The sequence below is a fragment of the Lottia gigantea genome, assembly GCF_000327385.1.
Source record: "Lottia gigantea unplaced genomic scaffold LOTGIsca_134, whole genome shotgun sequence".
NCBI classification, from domain to species: Eukaryota; Metazoa; Mollusca; class Gastropoda; family Lottiidae; genus Lottia; species Lottia gigantea.
This window is the reverse complement of record NW_008707502.1, coordinates 512,764-534,414: the sequence shown is the minus strand read 5'-3', so window position 1 is coordinate 534,414 and position 21,651 is coordinate 512,764. Positions and strand designations below refer to the sequence as shown.

At 30.1% G+C, this 21,651-nt stretch overlaps 3 protein-coding genes across 3 annotated transcripts; 2 read left to right on the top strand and 1 right to left on the bottom strand.

Annotated features, from left to right (window-relative positions):
• Positions 1–708: 708 nt before the first annotated feature.
• Positions 709–7,996, top strand: LOTGIDRAFT_172486 (hypothetical protein; the record flags this gene model as incomplete). The annotated part of the gene is made up of 9 exons (XM_009049371.1): positions 709–767; positions 1,740–1,916; positions 2,142–2,257; positions 6,242–6,289; positions 6,494–6,595; positions 6,816–6,988; positions 7,204–7,313; positions 7,465–7,556; positions 7,890–7,996. The coding sequence occupies 9 exons, from the start codon at positions 709–711 to the stop codon at positions 7,994–7,996; spliced, it is 984 nt and encodes a 327-aa protein (XP_009047619.1).
• A 3,385-nt stretch (positions 7,997–11,381) lies between these two features.
• LOTGIDRAFT_139266 (hypothetical protein) lies at positions 11,382–13,803 on the bottom strand (the record flags this gene model as incomplete). Its single annotated transcript, XM_009049370.1, has 8 exons — positions 11,382–11,489; positions 11,603–11,721; positions 11,902–12,022; positions 12,145–12,288; positions 12,452–12,582; positions 12,748–12,874; positions 13,111–13,360; positions 13,613–13,803. 8 exons carry the CDS (start codon positions 13,801–13,803, stop codon positions 11,382–11,384), a joined length of 1,191 nt encoding a protein of 396 aa, XP_009047618.1.
• A 1,826-nt stretch (positions 13,804–15,629) lies between these two features.
• Positions 15,630–21,603, top strand: LOTGIDRAFT_172484 (hypothetical protein; the record flags this gene model as incomplete). Its single annotated transcript, XM_009049369.1, has 6 exons — positions 15,630–15,717; positions 16,040–16,215; positions 20,357–20,476; positions 20,870–21,051; positions 21,150–21,154; positions 21,425–21,603. 6 exons carry the CDS (start codon positions 15,630–15,632, stop codon positions 21,601–21,603), a joined length of 750 nt encoding a protein of 249 aa, XP_009047617.1.
• Positions 21,604–21,651: the final 48 nt, after the last annotated feature.

The following is a 21,651-nucleotide window of genomic DNA, read 5'->3' as shown; positions in this document are numbered from 1 at the left end:
ACCCAAATTAAGGAAATACTGTAATCTGATTGGGTAATACATCTACATTAAAAATTGATTTTTATGACTGTACAATGGAATGAAGTATATAACATCATTATTCATTATTATATCAATTTCTATTTCAATCTGGAGATAGAAAAAACAACCATTTTGTTATCTCTAAAAATGATGTAGTTAGATTTTTATTCTAAGCTACAGGAAATTTAATTTAACTTATCTTGTTACTTTTTTGGACTTGGTTTAAAGGAGTCTTGTAACTACTTTTCTTAAACAGTATTCATGTCTGTCATTTTTCATTGTAAGTACTAGTATCAGTTACCAATTAATTTCACATACATCAAAATGGACTATTTATGTATAAGATGTAGCTTAAATTTTTTTAACTTTTTGAATAACCAAATAACCTGATATATCATACGTCAATTGTTTGTATTAATAATAAAATATTTTCTGAATTGTTGTAAGGGTTTGCCATTGTTTTCTCTTTAATCTTGAACAATTTTAAAATAAAAAAATTAAAACCTGTAGTGGATTGGTTATTCTGATGTGTTTCTTTAAACTGAAACTTATATCTGCATGTTACTTTGTGATCTATAAGATATATATCTGTATCCAGTTTTAGAATTATATAGCATTCAAATGTTAAACTTTTCTTTTGTAGAATACAACAGATTTGAAGCTAAAATACAAGATTTAAGAGAACAAATGATGAACACAAGTTCTGGTAGTTTACGAACGACACAAAAACGGTCTTTATATGTCAGGTAAGTTGTTAGTCCTGTATCTAGTGGGATTAAAGGGGCAGGGAACATTTTGATTAAGAGCTTGCTTGTCGGCAGTATGCAATCAGCTATTTTAAAAATTGAGCTGTTGGCAGAGGTTGTGTTTGAGAGACAGTTGTGAAAAGATTTTAAGGATAATATTATGTATGATAAATAATCTATATTTTTAAAGGCTTAACCCTGATTAACGTAATTGCAGCTATTTTGAAGATTTTGTGTTCTATAAATGATAGGACTCTTGACATTAGATATTGACTTGTTGGAATTTTAACCCTTATCAGCCCACACATTGTGTTATTTGATAGATCATTCATACAATTTTTTAAGATAAAGATGGACAAGAAAGATAAAATAGGGAAATTTTGATATGATCTTGTAATAATGTTATATATAGTACTAGTACTCATTGTTATTATTTAATCAAAAAATCTTGTCCGACATTTAAATTTTTCTTTTGTTGTATAGTTTGATAAAAATTTGGCTGGCAATGCACTAAAGTTGATAAATGAAAATAAAGTAGCTGACTGAAATAGAAATTTATGATTGTCATGTTGTGATAATATAACAAGTATTATAGTTATATGATTTGGTAAATTGTGTGGTGACATTTCTAATTTAGGTTCACATTATGAATTTTATCTATTTATGATCAACTTAAAAATAACTATTCAGATATACCTAATTTTGTCTTTCTTACTTCAAAATCGTGTTTATGCTCTGTAGTTTTAATATTATAACATTTTTCAGTGGAACAAATATGACTCAAAACTTTTCACTACCACAGTCTTGACTAACTGCCACAGTTGTTAAAGTTATGGTTGTCTTCTGCTGGATTCTTGTTTGCTAGTTTACTATTGACAGTTGTATCATTCATTTATTTTCCATGTAGTCAAACTTTATAAATTGAAAATTGTGTTAGCTGATGCCTATATATTGATTATTTTCTATTTTTAGAGCGTTATTTGAATATGATCCTAAAAAAGATAGTGGTCTACCCAGTAAAGGTTTAGCATTTAAATATGGTGATATATTACATGTCACGAATGCGTCTGATGATGAGTGGTGGCAAGCAAGGAGGATAACTCCTGAAGGTGAAGAGGAGGGTATTGGTATTATTCCTTCAAAATCCAGGTTAGTCATTAGTTATAAGACATGTAAAGGTTGTGGGCATCACAACTCACCTGCAATTGCCATCAGAAGTAAAATATTATCCAAACATTGCCTTATGGTATCACTGCAAAAGAAAAAAAAACTGCAAATATCATAATGGAGATTTACAAAAGAAAAGAATATTGACTGATAAATATAATAAGCTATAGTCAATTTTTAAAGATGATTAAATTTTCTGAATTGTAGAGTTGATAGAAAAGAAAGAGCCAGATTAAAAAATGTTAAATTTACTGGTAAAAATAGTACAAGTACAGATAAGGTAAGTAGAATATACGTAAACATATTAAACATTTATTTCTGTAGTAACAAATATTTTCACTGTTAAAATAGTGCTGAATACATCAATTGTTGAACCATATTTTAATTTGGACTGTGTTTCTTTTTGAGACAGTAGATGTATCTGCTTATGAAAAAGATATAAGTATTATGTACATGTATGTCATGAAACAGTCAACTCCAAATTCAATTTGCAAAAGATCCAGATGCTTTTGAGCCATTTTTGAGGAAATAACATCACCAGTCTTTTATTGCTGGTGTAGCCATTGCTGATGTTCAAAGGATCAATACTGAATCTAAAACTTCAGATTTACTATAATTTGTTCAATTCTGGTTTCAGCAAGTAGCAGCAAATGATAGAAAAAAGAAAAATTTTTCCTTTACCAGAAAATTTCCATTTATGAAAAGTAAAGATCTGAGTGGTAGTGAAGATGTTAGTGCTGATGAACGTAAGTAGAAAATTCTGGCTGATATCTTTTCTAAATTAAGTAATATTGCCCGTCAATTATATTCTTGCCTGTTTCGGAGGATTATTTTTACTTCAGTAAACTTACTTAAGCAGGATGCCACAATAAAATGAAAGTGAAAGTCAGGATGGTTTTTTGGGCTAAAACCAATTTTTCTTCCCGAAAACCATTCTGGTCTTGGTCTTGTAGAAATATAATTGACAGACAATTCTTGATGTATCAGGAATGAAGAAATAAGTTCATTTTTACATTAACAAAATTTTAGAAAATATTTTTTAAAATTTAAAGTTGATGTTGGAAACATTTTCATCAAGTCAAATGAATTTCATTGTTATACTTCATCATTGACTTCTATATTGTTAATATCTGAATCAATATGTTAATTTGAGTTGTAAATTTTATGGTTTATTTCTCCGTTCCTGTTGTACAACTGTGCTTAGCTTGACAAATCTAGACCTACCTGTTCCTTCGATGTGATATACACATGAAATAGCAGCACATTTATCAAATTCAGCTTTAAATTTTTACCAAAAGTTATACTCAATTTGGCTTTTGTCATGATGAAAATTCTCAAAAACTAGCGATTGCTGTCTCATCAAATTTTATATTTGATAATATCCAAGGAACAGGTAGGGCCAGATTTCTCAGGTTAAACTGTGAGGTGTAAGATCATGAGTTGTTATCATCCTTTTCATTTCCATTTATTTACAGAAGGTTTAGCTGGAAATGAAGGTTTGTATTTTAGTCATCTCTCATCATTGTATATTTACCTTGTTTTTAAAATGTTTCTGAAATCTTGAAATTTAAAAAGCTTGCAATCTAAAACATTTTTGCTTGAAGCAGAAAAGATTTCAGAAACTGAAAGTGAAAATCTGATCCAAAAAGAATCCAAATAAATTAAATTTTGATTTTAATAATGTAATTAATTGATTAGTATAATTTGATTTATTTTTGTAAATGAAGTAATAAATAGTAAATTTTGGATCTGATTATGTTTATGGTTGGTGATAGAATAGTTTAAAAGTTTGATGTTGTTTTTAATGTGTAGTGCAGCAGATATATTTAAAGTATTTTAAAATTTTATTTGATTTTTACAAAAGTCACAGTTATCATTATTATATTACTAGTATGCTTTATATTAACCTTAGTTATTGGTATATTAATGTAGTATATCTGGTCTCATCACAATTATTTATTTCTATATGGATTGTAACCATGATTTTCATAGATTTTCATAAAATTTAGTAAACGTATTACACAAATCCTTCTCAAAAGCCAATAGACCTTCACACCTCATTATGAAACCATCGAATGCGAGGCTCATAATACAAATTACGTCAACTATTTGAAGGAATAGTCTATATGACATCATTAAACAACTGATCAACAGCAAGAAAATTGATTTAAAATTGACCCTTCTCAGAAATGTGTGAAGGTAAAAGTCATCTGAAAGTATCATTAAATAGTGAAATCAACTCAGATTTTATTGAAGTAAAATATGATTAGTTTTGAGTTTGAGTGAATGGAAGACAATAATGATGTCAAGGTGGCGATTTCACTTCAGTGAAAAAAAAGCAACCTTTTTTGTTTGTGTTATGAGTCTCATTTTGGATTAAATTTGGCAGATGTATAAATAAAGTCTATTACCCTTTCTAAGTATTGTGGATTGGATTGGCATGACTCCAAATTTTCAAAAAACTGGGATGAATCAAAAGTCATGAAATATAGTTTGTAAAATATAAGCATGTTAAAATGGAAACTATAGATACAATTGACATATAGTGATTTTAATTTTCATTTAGAAGATAATATTTGTGATAATGCTTGACTGTTGTGTTGTATTATTTATTATTCATGTTGTATTATTATTCATGTGCCATGATTTATTCCTATTCATATCACAATTAAATAATTAAACATGATCATATCATTGGTTTTGAATAAAACATGTTGGTGATTCACATTAATTAGATATCTCACCAAGTCATTTATTGACCATCAAAATATTTCTAATATCATTGACATGTCATTATTACCATTCTAATTGTTGTTTTGTCAACTCACTGCATGTTGTTTTTCTTCCCCTGTAGGTCTCCCTCCTAGTGATAATGACAGTCTTCGTAAGTAGTTCTTTACCCTCTTAGATTTCACCAACTCTACACAATGCAATGATAATTTAATTACAATGTACATATTGATTCAAATTTTCCAGTTACTAAGTCTGATATGCATTTGGACTTCCAAGTTATTAATTGAGATTTTCAACCTTTTTAGTGAGATTTTCTTATGGAATGAAAGTGAGATTTTCCACTTATTAAATGAGATTTTTCTTCAAAGAAGTCAAATTTTCATGTTACTAAGGCAAATTTTTGTGAAAAACAAAAAACAATGGGTCTTAAATTCTTTAATACTATATATTGATATTTTTTAATCATTGCATTGTTTAAAAACATATCACTCATTCTTTCTAACTCTTTCTCGAGAAAACTAAATCATAATTACAAGATACACTCTAATATTGTTGAGCTTGAGAACCGTATATATTTGGAAAAGAACATGACTTCGTCTTCATTTTCCTTAAGTTATAAATAATTATACCCTCTGAAACATGAATACAATGAAAACTTGCTTTAGAAAGCAAATTGAATTTTACTAGGTAAGGTTCTTGTAAGAGTTTTGATACAATGAAAGAGTTCAGAGCTGTTGTAGGCATGCAGCACGAGTATAATATTGTGATGATTTATTTAAAATTCATTATCACATTCCATTTAAATTCATTGCCAAGTGACTTGACATGTAGACAATAATTAAACAGCTCGATAATGCATCAACTTTTTCACATTTTTGTTTTAAAATACTGAATTCTAATTAACTGTAGAGTGCATATTGTCATGAATGTAACAAAAACTATGCCAATTTTTCTATGATGTCTGATACTAAGTCCATTATCTTTAAACCTTGGTGTCATAATCTTTTACCTGTGTCAAATCAATATTTTCGTGGCAACAAATTTCTTGGAGTACATTTTTTTTTCATATTAGTTCAGAATTCTTGGGTTAAACTGAATTTATTCCATTATTTTTTTTTTAAATGTTACTTGGCTAGACTTATCATATATGTTTATCATTATTGAAACTATTGTTGAAACTTCATTGGCTGCGACATCAGATTTTACCTCAAGGTCACCCTAATAGCCTAGCAGAGGACTTTCAAACCAACTGAGATTTTCCACTCCCACTTCAGTGTTTTACATTTCTTGCGCACATATGTCAGATTATTGGCTGACGAGCAAATTCAAGGAAAACCATGCCTTAATGAATATGAATGATTTCATAATAAAAGAAGGGCTTGACTTGACCACAGTGTGCTAAACAATATAATGCACCAATTACTTAAATTAGACATACCAATGTAACAACAGTTATCTGTCCATCATGTGATATACTTAATGTAATTGATGCCTTCATTGCCAATCTCTTCTATTACTATGTACATCAATATAAAGTATAACACCAGTCTATATAATAATCTGTTTGATTTCAGGTGGATTTGAACCAATATTATCATACGAAGCTGTTGTTCAACAAGATTGTAAGTATTAATTTTTACAACTGACATCTTCATGTATCGTTATTATTACTAGAGAATGTATACCTGCCATATTTTTGGTCAACTCCCAATTAGAACTGTGAACTCTTCAGTAGAGAAGATTTGAAAGTAGTTGCTTCATGCACTCTATGCTTAAAGAACAATCTTTCAAAAGTTACTGATTATTATCCGTTTCCTATATTTCAGTAAAATATACCAGACCAGTTATAATATTAGGTCCTTTAAAAGATAGAATAAATGATGATTTAATGTCTGAGTTCCCTGATAAATTTGGCAGCTGTGTTCCTCGTAAGTTTTAACAACCATATGTATTAAAATCAATGTTACAAAATTAATAAATTGTGATGATTTTATATTCCTTTTACTCCAAATTCTTCTGGTTATGAGTCTGTAAAGTATGCATATAATTGTAAAGTATTACAACATCACTAAAGTTAATACTCTGTCAAAATCCCTCCCTGAACATTGTTATATCTCACTTTATATAAACATTTTTATCTTTTTTCAGATACAACTCGAACGCCAAGAGAGTATGAGCATGATTCAAGAGACTATCATTTTGTAGAATCACGTGAACAAATGGAAAAAGATATTCAAAATCATTTATTTATTGAAGCTGGTGTGTACAACGATAATTTATACGGAACCAGTGTAGCATCAGTTAAAGAAGTTGCTGAAGTGGTGAGTTTATTGTTGTAAATTAATAGAAATAATTAGCATAATCATCCACATAATTGACTCAGTTGAATACCTTTTACCTTTGTATAAAATTTTGATTTCAAATAAATGATATTTTGATTTCTAATAATTTTTGTTTCTAATAAATGATATATTTTATATTTCTAATAAATGATATATTTTATATTTCTAATAAATGATATTTATATTTATTACAGGGTAAACATTGTATATTAGATGTTAGTGGTAATGCTATTAAGCGTCTACAAGTAGCTGGCTTGTATCCTATAGCTATTTTTATTAAACCTAAATCTATAGAATCTATTATGTAAGTATTGTATTTTAGTCCATTTTCCTCAAGTCCACCTAGACAAGTGATTGTTTTTGTCTGGATCATGGTATTTATTATTTAGAAAAGTTAATATGAATTGAGCACTTTTTATATGATGTGAAATGAAATGAATTTTTTAATATTCCAGGGAAATGAATAAAAGAATTACAGAAGAACAAGCACGTAAAACGTATGAAAGGGCATTAAAATTAGAACAAGAATTTGGAGAGTATTTTACTGGTAAGTTAAATTAAACTTAAATATTTCAAATATATAAATGTCTGATGCTCACAGCTGTATAAGGCTGATTCAGATCTTACTGGAAATGAATTGTCGACAAACATATTTTATTTTTTTGAAAAATCTTAGCCCTCTAAATGCTCAAAATTAATCTGACAAACTCAAACTCATTGGTTTCTCGCGGAAGCTTCCAGTCCCCTGACCTCAAGGGGCTTTGAGCCTCACCTCAGAGAATCACTTATCATTTTGGTCTCCATTCAGGCATTTTCTAAATACATGTCATTGAGCAATTTCAATTCCAATGATAAAATGACAGAAACTTTATTGTTTTAGCTGTGGTACAAGGAGATACAGCAGATGAGATCTATGCACGGGTAAAGGAAGTGATTCGAGATCAATCCGGCCCAGTTATCTGGGTACCAGCTAAAGATAAACTCTGAAATAAAAGAAATCCTCATCACCATAGTAATGCCTCATTTTCATGATGCTACTTCTTGTCTATGATATCCCTTATCATGTGACTTTATTTAAAGACTTTTATTGGCTGTTATGGACATGAAATGAACCAATGAAAGTTTGTTACAGTATCAACAATTGTGCTAAAATAACGATGTCATGAAATGAACCTTTTTGTGAATGTGTTGCCTCCTGGTAAATGTAAACTGCAGGCTTGAAAGCATCATTATCATTCATAATGTGATCATCAATAATTATTTATCTGGAAACCCCCCAAATCAAAGACATGTAACCTTTACCACCATTTGTTAATTATGTAAATGTAAATATATAGGAGATGTGTATTTGTTATTTAGTGTATTATTTTAGCTGAATATATAAACCAAACAAGGCAAAGTGTCCAACTTAGTTGTCTACATGTTATGATGAGAACAGCTTAGCTTTTTTACGTTATGTACTCCCTAAATACTCTTCAATCATGATTATACAATACATACATGAATCTCGAATTCATTGCATTCAAATGTTTATGCTCAAACGCTTCCAATAATAAATCTTTTTGCATAGGAATTCAGACAAGACAAATTTGTTCTGAAATGTTAAGTACATATCAATAAATGTCTTTGAATTCAGTGTATTTATAAAGCACAATATTTATCTTTATTGCACTGCTGTGTTATGTCTGTATCTTTTCCTCCAAAGTTTTGAAACACTAGTACAGGACAACATTACAATTAATACAATCTGTTATTGAGTTTCTATAGCTACTGGCTACTGAAAATTTCTCAGGTTTTCATGTTGATATCTGATCACTTTATATAGACTGTTGAATGTATAAATCACATATTGACATAAAGTACTATATAGTACTATAGACTTATCAGTATTTTTGCCATCTAGAAAATTTTGAAATACAATACAGATAAACCTGTCTACATCTGTAGTTCTAAGGCTAATTTTCCTATACTTTTATACAGCAATGTAGTTAATATTCAATTCAAGCAACCTTTATGTTTGGAATATGTACCTGGCATTGTTTGTATATTCTAGAAAACTTATATTTACTTCTGTATAATTTTAAGAATTACAAGATTGACTCATGAGTTCAATTGCTAAATAGAGACAGGAAAATCATTTTATAACTGTTATTTTAAGCTGGATGTATTTACTGTATTTTTAGTAAATTTTTGTCCTCTTCAGAGCATGTTGTCATAGGTTTTGTTTTGTAAAAACTGATAAAAATAATAATTGAAACTGATGGACATTTAAAATTGTGACTTGTTGACTCAGATGATCAAATAAATTTAATCATGTATTAATATTTTAATTTTTATTTTGCATATTAATACTGTAAATATCATTGTTATCTGATATTTTATATTAAGTTAATGGCTGTACATCACTAATAATATTATTACCATCAATACATGTTCTCAATGACAAATAAATCAAATAGATGAAATACTCTATTTCAAACTTGCCTGCAAGATTTTAATTTTATGTTTATATAAGTTGGTGTTCGATCCTTTGTTTACAATGTGAATCTTGGAACAGTTTGCAAACAAAGGTAACCAACACCGAAATAATGTTTCGTTTTGCAAAAAAACAATATTTAAAACGCATAACTAGACTCCTTAATTCCCAAGAAGGGATTGTAAATCTAGGAAACTGAATGTGTCAATTACCAGTCAGGCATATGTGGACCCTGCCATTCCAATAAAGCTTAATGTTCAAAATCTGCTTATATCATCTATGGCACTTTGACAATTTTATTAGAATTGCATTAACCAAGTTGGTGCAAATCAGTGTCCTCTTTTTAAGAAAATCCTCTTTAAGGTAGATTAAAAGTTAGCTTCACTAAGACTTGACATGTCATAGAGTCAGTCAGAGAAATATTAATGAATTTTGAAAAGTAATATTTGTGGCAAGTTAAAAATTATTTCAACTCTCCAATTCCCACTCGAGAGACAGAGTGACAAATATTTCAATTCAGGGCTAGAGCAAAAAGAGCTGGATAAATCAGCAGACAGTAGCTGGTGTATACACCCTGCATTTCAGACAAGGGTTTAAGAAATACAAGTAATTGTTTACTATTTGTTTATTTTGTATCATTCATACATCTTGTATAAACAGTACATCTTGTATAAACAGTAACAGAGTGTATAATAAATGCTACTTTACTCATGTTACTTAACATATCATACAATATTGCATGTCTGTCTACAGAAATACCATCTCTGTAAGAATTCATTAGCACTAATCAAATTGATTCTCTCACAATATCATTAATTCCTTTATTTCAATTTCATTAATAATGAGTAAAAACATCAGTGGAGGAAGTTTTAATCTAAAACTTTCTCTCATAACAGTGTCAAAACATGATTAAAAGCATAAACCTTCATAAAAACAAAATATCAATGAAAATGACAATGCTCTCGCTCCACATTCATCCATCATGAGAATGATTATGATTAATCAGATTCTTCTTGTTTTTCTTTTTTCTTCTTCTTTTTTTTCTTTTTCTCTGGACTCTGTAATGATAATGTAAATACGGTCAGTTAATTCAGTTAATTCTACATAATGCTTTACCAGCTGATAATAGTTTATGTCAGCTAACCATATCACTATTCATGTTAAAATCCCACCTCTTGTCCCATGTACACAACTTACACAAGATCACAGAAGCAATGACAATGGAGAAAAAATTAAATTGGATATCTACCTCTCCATTCTGTTCCTTGTGTTTCTTTTTCTTTTTCTTTTCAGATTCCTCTTCTTCTGATTCTTCAGCTTCTACTTTCTTTTTCTTCTTCTTTTTCTCTTTCTTCACTGCTTTACTTTCTTCCTCTGAACTCTCACTACTTGAAGGTTTATGTTTTCTCTGTAATGAAACAGAACATAAATAATTATATAATAATTTCCATGTAACAATCATATTACCAGTGGCCACATACAACATAATATAAGAGCTCCATGTATTAAGAATAATGTCATGATATAATATTGGATGATCATTGTATAGTGTTTCAGATTTATCCTCAGATCAGTCACATTATTAACTTAAAGAATAATTCAGTTTGATTTTTTAATTTTTGTGGGCATTTAATGCTGGTATTAGATGGTATAACTAGGATTGAGAATCATTATAAAGTATACCTTTAATTTGAACCCACCACCAGGTGTGTCAGGATCCTGTTTAATACTATCATCTGTTACAGCTTTAGTTTCTGTTTCACTCTTAAAAGATATACTGAAATTATAAATTGAAACAAAATCAACTTGTTATATATGTTAACAATGAATAAGGCACTGCAGTCTACCACTGTATGACTAACAACAGATAAACATGATCATGTTTTGATCATATACTTACTTGTAATCTGTATAGGAATTTTTCCAGTCTTTAGGTGTTTTATCAGTTGGTTTACCAAATTTATCTAATAAACCAGACTTGATCATTTTCTTCTTGATACTGGCCTACAATAAATAGAAAGTGTCAAAACAATATTTCAACTTGTCTCATTACAGAAACACACTTAGCTACTTCTTATAAAACATTGAAAGCTATTTAAAATAAATTATTCTATTACCTTGGGACCTAGTCCCCATTTTCTAGGATATGTATCCCTCTCCATTATAACACGTTTTAACTTAGCTATAACTCCATGATCACAGGTTGACATCACTGCAGTAGTCATTAATGCTATAGCTAAAATAATAGAGTCAAATTAATTAAAATCAAAGTCATCCTGGGGGGGTGGGGGGTCTTTGGAATCTACTTTATACGTCATCTTGACATAAAACCATAGGATGTAGATAAGCAACAATTACAGGACAATAGCTAAGGTTAGAGCATAACTGACCAATTAAAAACAAACATAAAAGTTACCTAGGGCAATAGCTTCTCCTTTTGTGGTAATTATTACTATTTCTTGTCCTATTTCAATACCATCTTCAAATCTCAATACACCTGGTAACATTATCTTAGCTCCATAACATAAAGCATTTACCTACAAGTATTCATACATTGTCATAAGTTTTATCAAAAACAAAATCAGTGATAGCTTTTATAACTTTTTGCTAAATGAAGTCTATAATTAGGAAATAGAAAATAAAAATCAGAAGAACTTACAGCAGTATCTTTCATTATTACACGTTTATGGGATGTGAGTAAAGCTTCTAATGGTTTAATAGCTCTTCTTAAATACGATTCATCTTTATGATTTTCATATAACCATTGAGCATCTAATATGTCATGCATAGTAACTAATCCTTCCTAAAATACAACATAGTCATTCATTAACATAGATGATGAAATAATAACCTCTCAGAGAACAACAAAGGTAATATAGTCATAAAAAGCTTATTATTGTCTTGAAGAATCTTTATTAGAATTTTCTTAACTCAATATGACATTAAATAAGCAACAAAATTCATACCTTTTCTGAGTTAATGCCAGAACGAACTCGTCGCAATTCTTGCATCTGACCTCCGACCCCAAGGAAGAGTCCAAGATGAACACACATGGTCCTGATGTACGTGCCAGCCTCGCAGCTTACCCAGAATACACCTGGGAAGTATACAGACAACACATTGTTAATATAACTTGATTAGTAAGTAGATTGATTTGAAATGAAATAGATATTCTTTTCAGTGTCATACTTATAAATAATTGTGAGAATCCTTTTTTCAAACCAATCAAATTCTTATGGATATCTATATAACAAGTACTTACCCATGCCCTTATCTTTATCATATTCTAACATTTTAGATTCATAAACAGTTCGAACACGAAGTTGTCTTTTTACAGCTGAGATTAATGGCGGTCTTTGGAATAATGCACCAGTTAACCTTTCTATATTCTAATGAAGAAAAATAGAAACAATAATTCAAATAACTTGGAATCCTTCCTTTCATATGGATGAGTATTAAACATATCTAAATAATGGTTAATGGTTTTAAAAGATAAACTTGACCCTGATACCATTCTTATCTTCAATTACTACAGAATTCTTGACCTGTTGTTATATTGCAACACAGTTCCACAACATAAAAATATCATTTTAATTCTCAAATTTATTCTATCCACACAACTTACCTTGGCAACTTTTTGTTCATCTTCTACAGGGCTATGTAAATGAAATATACAGACATATTCTTTTCCTGCACCTTGTTGAGATTTTACTAATCTAGTAGCTCTTTCAATACACACTATCAAACATCCTGTAACTTTAGGATCTAATGTACCACTGTGACCAGTTTTGTCTACTTTTAATATACGTTTAGCCCATGCTACAACTTCATGTGATGATGGGTTGGCTGGTTTATCTAAGTTTATAAAACCTGACCTGCAATCATAAAAGCAAATGTGCTCAGTGAGCACCAAAGAATTCTTTTGAGTAACAAATAATCTGTCCTTATTATGGATATCTTATATGAAACCTATTCAGATCATGTCATTTAATGCCATTTCAGCTCATTTGACTTTTATCATGAACTAAATCATGTTTCAATCAATGCCATGCTTGAATGCTTATCTTGAAGTTGCTGCCGGAAGTCACCTCTGCTTCAACCGTACTAAAACATTTAACTATTCTTACTTGACATAATCTTCAATAGAGCGTTTTAGTGGTGAACATCCAGATGGTATTGGTACATAATGGTTGGTCAAAACATTTAACTTATCAAAATTCTTTAATAATAAAGGCCATTGTGAGGTTTCTAACTTCTGTACTTTCTCTGATGGTCTCAATAAAAAATGTTCTGATTGTTGAATATCCTGAAAAGACATGAAAGAATTAAATTTTTTCAAGTATAGTATAGTCTTAAAGGAACAGATGTACTGGTCTGAGGGGTCGATTTGAGTCTTGACTATATGCAAATTGTCTTCAGAAGTACTAAAAATCCTTCAAAAAATCTCAAACTAGGAACTTCTTGTCCAATTTCTATAGATGTCTTGTCTATGTATGACAGTGTCTAAAAAAAGAAGACTTTAAAACACTTATAATTCCGCACACAGTAGACTTTTAACACTCTTACTAATTCGCTTAAAACGTACGAGAATAAAGACTTTTAGTCTTAGTAGAGTTTATTTTGCGGTATGTGACTGCCGAGAACGTGTTTTTATTATGATCCCAGAACTACTATAACAGAATTAGCCAAGGTATTTTTGCAATAATCGATTTTGAAAAGAATTATCGTTATTGGTACATGGCATAACAGCGATAATCGATTTTTTGATCATTATTCCCAGCACTACTAGTGCATACATTAGAATTAATTATAAATGAGTACTAAATAGCCTTTCCTATTTTACTGGTAGGTCCATGTACCATGGTAGTCCTTTATCATATATTACAAGGAACGACTCAATCATGCTATGGCACTTAAATGAGCATTTTATAGCTATGTTATTAACATACATACCCCAACTTCATCACCACCAACACTCTTCTTTTTTTTCTTAATTTTTACTGAAAATTAGATACAATATAAAATCATTCATAGTGTTGATTAGGTTGTTAAAATATTAAATTCAAGATTATATATTGGCTATTATCCTCCATGAATCCATACCTTACAAATACTTCAGATGAGTCTAAATCAAATGATCTATGCACTCAAAAGAAGTGGTGAGTCCAAAACTGGTAGTGTGCAAAAGGGGTTAGGCATAACGCATCCTGTATTCCCTAATAAATGTAGGCTTGTCAATACTAAAAGTATCACATAAAATAGGCAAAGAAAACACGTGGTGCGAAAGTAATTTAAATAGCGTTTCTGCATTTAAACCCTCAAACATATATAAGACAGTTCTTGGTTTATTTGTGCAAATACCCCACAATGTTTAAAAACCCCGTTACAGAATGCATACTTATCATATGAAAATATTCAACAAATATGTGCGGTTAAATTGCAATTTTTAATAATATTTTTGTTACATACCGTCTCCATCCGCCATTTTCCAATATTTAATAACACGTGCGTTATGCGTGCGCAAACGGAAGTTTACATTTTAGATATTTTTCTTGATTAACCAGAAGAAAGACTGAAAGTTCGAAGAAGATTGAGATGAAATCGAAAGAAGTGAGGAAGTTGTGCAACATTGTTGGAACAATCTTGATTGTCGAGGCATATAATTGATCAGTGTCTTTGTGTCTTAGAGGAAGTTTTACACTTATAAGGTGCTCTACCTTCAAAATAACATGTCAAAAATCATTTCATATATGATAAGTAGGCTACCAAAACCAAGTATCCATTGAATTTGAGTCATTGTTAACACTTAAAATGGCATGGTAGTAGCCTTGTTGTATGTATGTTGTAAAAGTAGTCTGGACTGGAGACAAAAGATGTCAAGTCCAGACTACTTTTACAACATACATACAACAAGGCTACATATAGGCCTATGCCTATAATACCAGATTCTTGATTCTTATGTCATATTGACTCTATTATACAACAAAATAAAATCAGATGAAATATCATAAATAAGATATGTACACCTATTGTATAATATATTTATAACTATTTCATCAAAAACATGTTTACAAAATATAAAGGACATGTATCTATCAATATTTAATGGCTTTTGTTTATTTGTAGAATTAAAATAAAAGAAAAATGGGAGTTCATGGATTATGGCAGTTACTACAAGCAGCAGGTAGACCTGTATCATTAGAAACGCTAGATGGTAAAATTCTAGCAGTTGGTATCCTTTAGTAAGAGTTTATGGGAATAGATCAGTTTGGGAATCAAATTGAATTACCTCCTTGGTTAGAATCCATCAAATAGACATGAGCTGAAATTTGATATTGAAAGGTCTAAGAAAGTGTTTATTCTGTCTAGCTCAAGAATGCTGAATGTAACATTGATGTAATAAATTGTTATCATAAGTATAGTATACTATTTTCATATAAGTATATGTGGCAAAAAAATATTCTAGAATTTGGTATGGTGATCTGATCTGATAAGGACAAAAATCAGTTCAACAAAATCAAACTGATATGAAAATAACTTAACTATTCTGCAAGATGTTAGTTTATGGTTACATCAAACTATGAAAGGTATGAGAGATAAAGATGGGAACCCCTTACCTAATGCTCATCTGTATGGTTTATTTAGTAGAATCTGTAAACTATTATTCTACAGAATTAAACCAGTCTTTGTATTTGATGGTGGAGTACCAACTTTAAAGAAACAAACACTAGTAAGTTCAGGTTGTTCCCCCCAGGATGGGTGAATTTTGTTCATTTTAGCTGTGAAGTAAATATAGTCATTGATATGCAGATATTGGTTGCATACATGCTAATGTTGATATTGCCTTGGATACTTATACCAAAGTCTCATCTGCTACTGATTTGTATTTTTTACTAGGCTGCTAGGAGAGAAAGAAAGGAACATGCTGAAAGAGAAAGTGGTAAAGCTAATAAAAAACTACTAGAAAATTTAATAAAAAGTCATGCTGTAAAGGCTGCTCTAGGTGAAGATACAAGAAATGTCTATTTACAAGATCCATCAACAAGTAGAAAACCTGATATGTTTGAATTAACACCCTTGCCAGATGTTGATAAAGGGTAAAAACTGTAATTTATTTCTTCTTGATGAGTGAACCTCACAAAGTTCAAAATTAATTTATTACATATTACATGATATTTCATATCATAAGGATACTCAGGATGTTGCACATTCATAGCATAAGACCACTTCTACAGTTCAATATATCAATATGATATTTTGTTGGAACTGTCTTCTGCTGTAAAACTGCCATGAATTTGATCAAATTCTAATCAGGCATATGAACAATCTCACTGAACAGGTCGAGAAGCCCAATGAAATATTCTAGAGTACGAGGACCCTTGACTTCAAATTAATTGACATAAATATATTGTAGAGAAACTGATGCTATGAATTATGATGATGATATAGATGAAGATGGATTGGCTTTTATTCGTTTGATCGAGGTATATACACAATATAATATATTTTATACCAGTAATTGTATGGAATTCTGAAGTATAAGTAGTTTAGTGACTTAGGCCAGTGCTTTTATTCTTATTATAACAACATGTGACTGTGGAATAGCTCAGTCAGTAGCTAGTTGGATTGGTTTCAAATCTTTCTCAAGTAAAGAAAAATTGTGATGCCTGGCCAATGCTTCCAAGAGTCAGCTCAAGTTCATTAACTGTTTATTGCTAGCCTATGTAGTGTCATCTCTGTTCTCTAAGGAGTTATACTGTTGACATTCATTATCCCAATGACATTTATTTCAGGAGAAATTTCAATCCATTGATAAAATAGATACAGAATCTGCTGAATTTAAATCATTACCCCCAGAAATACAACATGAAATTTTAACAGAAATGAAAGAAGTGAGAAAGAAATATTTTGTAGTTACTGAAGATCTACCAGAGGTAATGTTTTGTTAATTGGTTTTCTATGTGGACAAGCAAATATACTTTCAAAAAGAATCTACATGTATCTTCAAATTTAGTTGTTATCATTAGAGCGAAATAAAGCTGTGAATTTTCAACTTCACGCTTAATAAAGATTTTAAATCAAGTCTAACCAAAAATTTGATATGTTGTAGAATTTTAAGTCTTATTTGAAGGAAATGATATTAATTTTCCGTTGTTGATTTTCTTTTTGCTTCAGGATTCTGATGAGTTTTCATCATTTCAACTCTCGAAGTTAATGAAACGTAGTAAATTATCCAGTCAAATTGAAGATCTAAGAAAAGTTATGAATGCCAGAAGTTCAGGGGAGATAACTGGATCATTAGGACTACAGTTATCTAATGAGAATATCACATCATCTCGTGTTGTATCAGAAGACAGCTCACATTATATATTAATTAAAGGACTCAGTAAAAAACAACAGATTCAAGATGCCCGGGATTGTGAACAAATTCTGTCAGAAATTGAAAAAATGGAACCAAAAGAGAAAGTAAGAAAAATTTGTACAGAACTGAAAAGTAATGGTGAAATTTCAAGTGATTTAGATGAGTTATTATTAAACAGTGCAGAAGAGGATCAGCGTGAAAGTTATAAAAAGAAATTAGAAGAGATAACAGTAAAGAAATACGATATTAACAGTGAGTCAGATTCAGATGAGGTGACTATATTAGATAATAAAGCTTATTTTAATACAGAATTAGATTCAGATATAGAAATACTCAGTGATTGTAAAATTAAAACAGAAGAAGACAGCTCTGTATCAGACAGTAAGTATTCTTTTTGAGCATCTTACACATGATATGTACATAACAATGCCAATAGCTGTATTCCACATTTGTAATTGTATTTTTAGAACTATATAATGGAAAAACTAAAAAAATTCTATTCTTATAAAGTGAAAAACTTACAATGTTAAAATAGATATACAGTCAATTTCAGGTATCTTATTTTATACCGTAACTTGTTTGCCTATAGCCTATATTTTACTGGCAACACACATTTTGGATTCAGAATCCACTTTTAGACAGCTGGTATTGGAAACTGAGAGCATGATCAGTTGTTCCTGGACAAATTTTGTATATTATTGCCATAAAGTTTGTCATGTATTTGTTTTTATAACATTTAACTTTTTGATGTAAAAATTTATATTGTAGATGAAGGATTTATTGAAGTTACTCTTGATCCTAAAAAGGCAACTGAAGATGATTTGTTTCCAGCGGCCATGTTTGATTCAGCAGAAGTCAAAAAAGATTTTATTGCAGAGTTGATGAAATTAAAAGAAAAAAAAATAAACAAAAGTGTTTCAAATTCAGATTCTCAGAAACAAAGTAAAAATTATGCTCAGTTAAAAATGGATGCAACATCAGCAAGTCCAAGTGTATATACATCTGTATCGAAAGATACAAAGTCATTTGATGAATCTAAAGTTACAGTCAAAGACCTTACATCACATACAGATGAAACTAAACTTCAGTCAGGCATCAAAATCAAACCTATGCACATAGATAATACAGCTATGCCTGTAAATACAGACATTGAAAATAAACACTCTCCCTCAGTCATTGAAAACAAGTTATCAATCTCAGACAGTGAAATCAAGCTTTTGCCTTCAGATAGTGCAAAGACTTTTCCAAATTCAGAATCTGAAAACAAGCCATCAAATTTAGACAGTGAAAACAAGCCATCAAATTCAGACAATAAGAAGCCACATATAGAGGGTGAGACTAAGACTCCACATTTACAAAGTAAAACATCTACTCTGGACATTCTTAAACAGCTTCAACAACAGAAAGAACAGATTCAAAAGGTAAACTTATGTATTGCTATATACAGATGCTGAAATGTAATATCATTGTAATTGTAATAAAAATTGATGCCAATAATTCATGTCGCTGAAAAGCATATTACTTCTTATATTTTTGGTGGCAATTTTGAATCAGAAATATTAGAAATGCCCCAGCTTACTATTTAACTGTTAAAAGGATTCTGACTGGCTTTTCTTATCACAGTGTCCATATTAACCAATTATATATCTGGATATTAAATGGCACAAGAATTTCAAATTCTTTAAGTTCTTAGATATTTGCTGGCCATTTCAAATATTTGGATGAAGTTGGCTTCCACTGGCTTATTCACTTGAAAATCCACACACCATATTTGAACTGGTATTTTAACGATTGACTACTATATCACTGATACTGTTTTGTAGAAATATTTAGATGATTTATCTGAGATTGATGTGGAGTCTCCAAATTTTCACTGTTTACCACCAGAAATACAAGATGAGTTATGCATTGTTAAAAATCAACAACCATATGATTCTCAGTCAGATGAGAACAGTGAAACAAGTACACCAAAATCCAAGCCAAGCAGTGAGAAAGAACACGAATCATTTAATACAGAACAGGAAGTAGAAAAAGCCATTGTTGAAAATGAAGGTGTTATGAAGGTAAACAAAGAAAAACAAGAAGTAGTGAACACAATTAATGTGAACAGTGACACAAACAGTGAACATGGCGATGAAGAGGATCATGAAAAAACATTAATGGAAGAACATAATGAAGAAAGGGAAGATGATGAAGAAAGAATTCCAGAAAGAAATTTTAGTAATGAATTCTTGGGTTTAGATAGGGTAAGTATATAACACTAATTGAAATATGATCAATTGTGAAAAGACTTTAAAATCCTTCAGACAACATAAAGTATAGAATCAACCATTAACAGGTTTTCAAGCTCCTATATGCAACAATCCAATTTCCTATTTTACATCTTTTGTTTCTGCTGTTTTATAATTACTTGACCAGATTGTCATATTTTTCCTAAAAATAAGAATTAGTATAAGTATCAAGTATAGATCTTTGGTGATTCTTTTTATATATTTTGTATTTTGTATAGGTATCTTTAGAGAATATGCAAGATGAACTACAAACAGAAGGTGATATATTAAGATATGAAATAGGTAAACAAGATAGATTAGCTACCTCTATAACAGATCAAATGAATATAGAAGCTCAGGTTAGTCATAGTTTACATTATTTCATTAAAACCCTTTCTCTAAATTCGAAGAAAGGAGTTGTAATAGTAAAACAGATGTATATACTTATTCAAGGTCACCAGTCTTTCAATGGCCGACTTAGATTAGAAAAATGATCGCCATATGTCCATTCAATATTATAAAAATGGAAAACCCCTAAAGAGACAGTAATCACACTACCTCTTATACATAAAGATAACATCACTTTATCCACTTGGTTCTAGTTCGGATTATTATTTGAAAAATCAGTCGTTAAGGTTGCGACAAATTGGAGCTTCTACAAACTAGTAATTTGAAGCCGAAAATAGGCCTACAGGTTTCAAGCTAATATTTATATCTATGCATTTACTACAGTACTTAATATTATTTTACAGGAATTATTACAGCTATTTGGAATCCCCTATATAGTTAGTCCTATGGAAGCTGAAGCACAATGTGCCTTTCTAGATCATTCTAAATTAACTCATGGTTCTATAACTGATGATAGTGATATCTGGTTATTTGGTGGAGAAAGAGTTTATAAAAATTTCTTTAATCAGAAACGTCATGTTGAACTGTATACTAAAGCTATGGTTGATACTACTTTTGGTAAGAGGCAGGGGTTTACACTCTCTTAATCAATTAATGCCATTGATTTGAAATTTCAATTGATAGCAGATGTAGACATAGCAAGTGGAAGGGAAGGATGCAAGTACTTGCAAGTATTTTTTATATTTTCAATGGTTTCAAAAATATTTCACAAACCTATGTTTATCAACAACTTTCTTCCTTAATTTAACTTTTCAACAATTCTATTATTTCTACTAATTGGTCTGTTTCATTAGCCCTCATGGTGCAGAAAAGTAGGACGTAAAACTCCATTCATTTCATTTCATTTCTACTAATTGGTTACCGGTAATAATTATAAATATGGTAATTTTTTTATATAGGTTTATCCAGACATGAATTAGTAAATGTAGCGTTACTATGTGGTAGTGATTATACTGAAGGTATACAGGGTGTAGGTCCTGTTACAGCACTAGAAATAATGGCTGAATTTGCTGGAGATAAACTTGATGGCCTCAAACGATTCAGGTATTTTGAATTATCCAATGTTTTGAGTAAATAATATTGTTGTAATTGTTTGATTCTTAAAATCCATAATGATTAAAAGGAA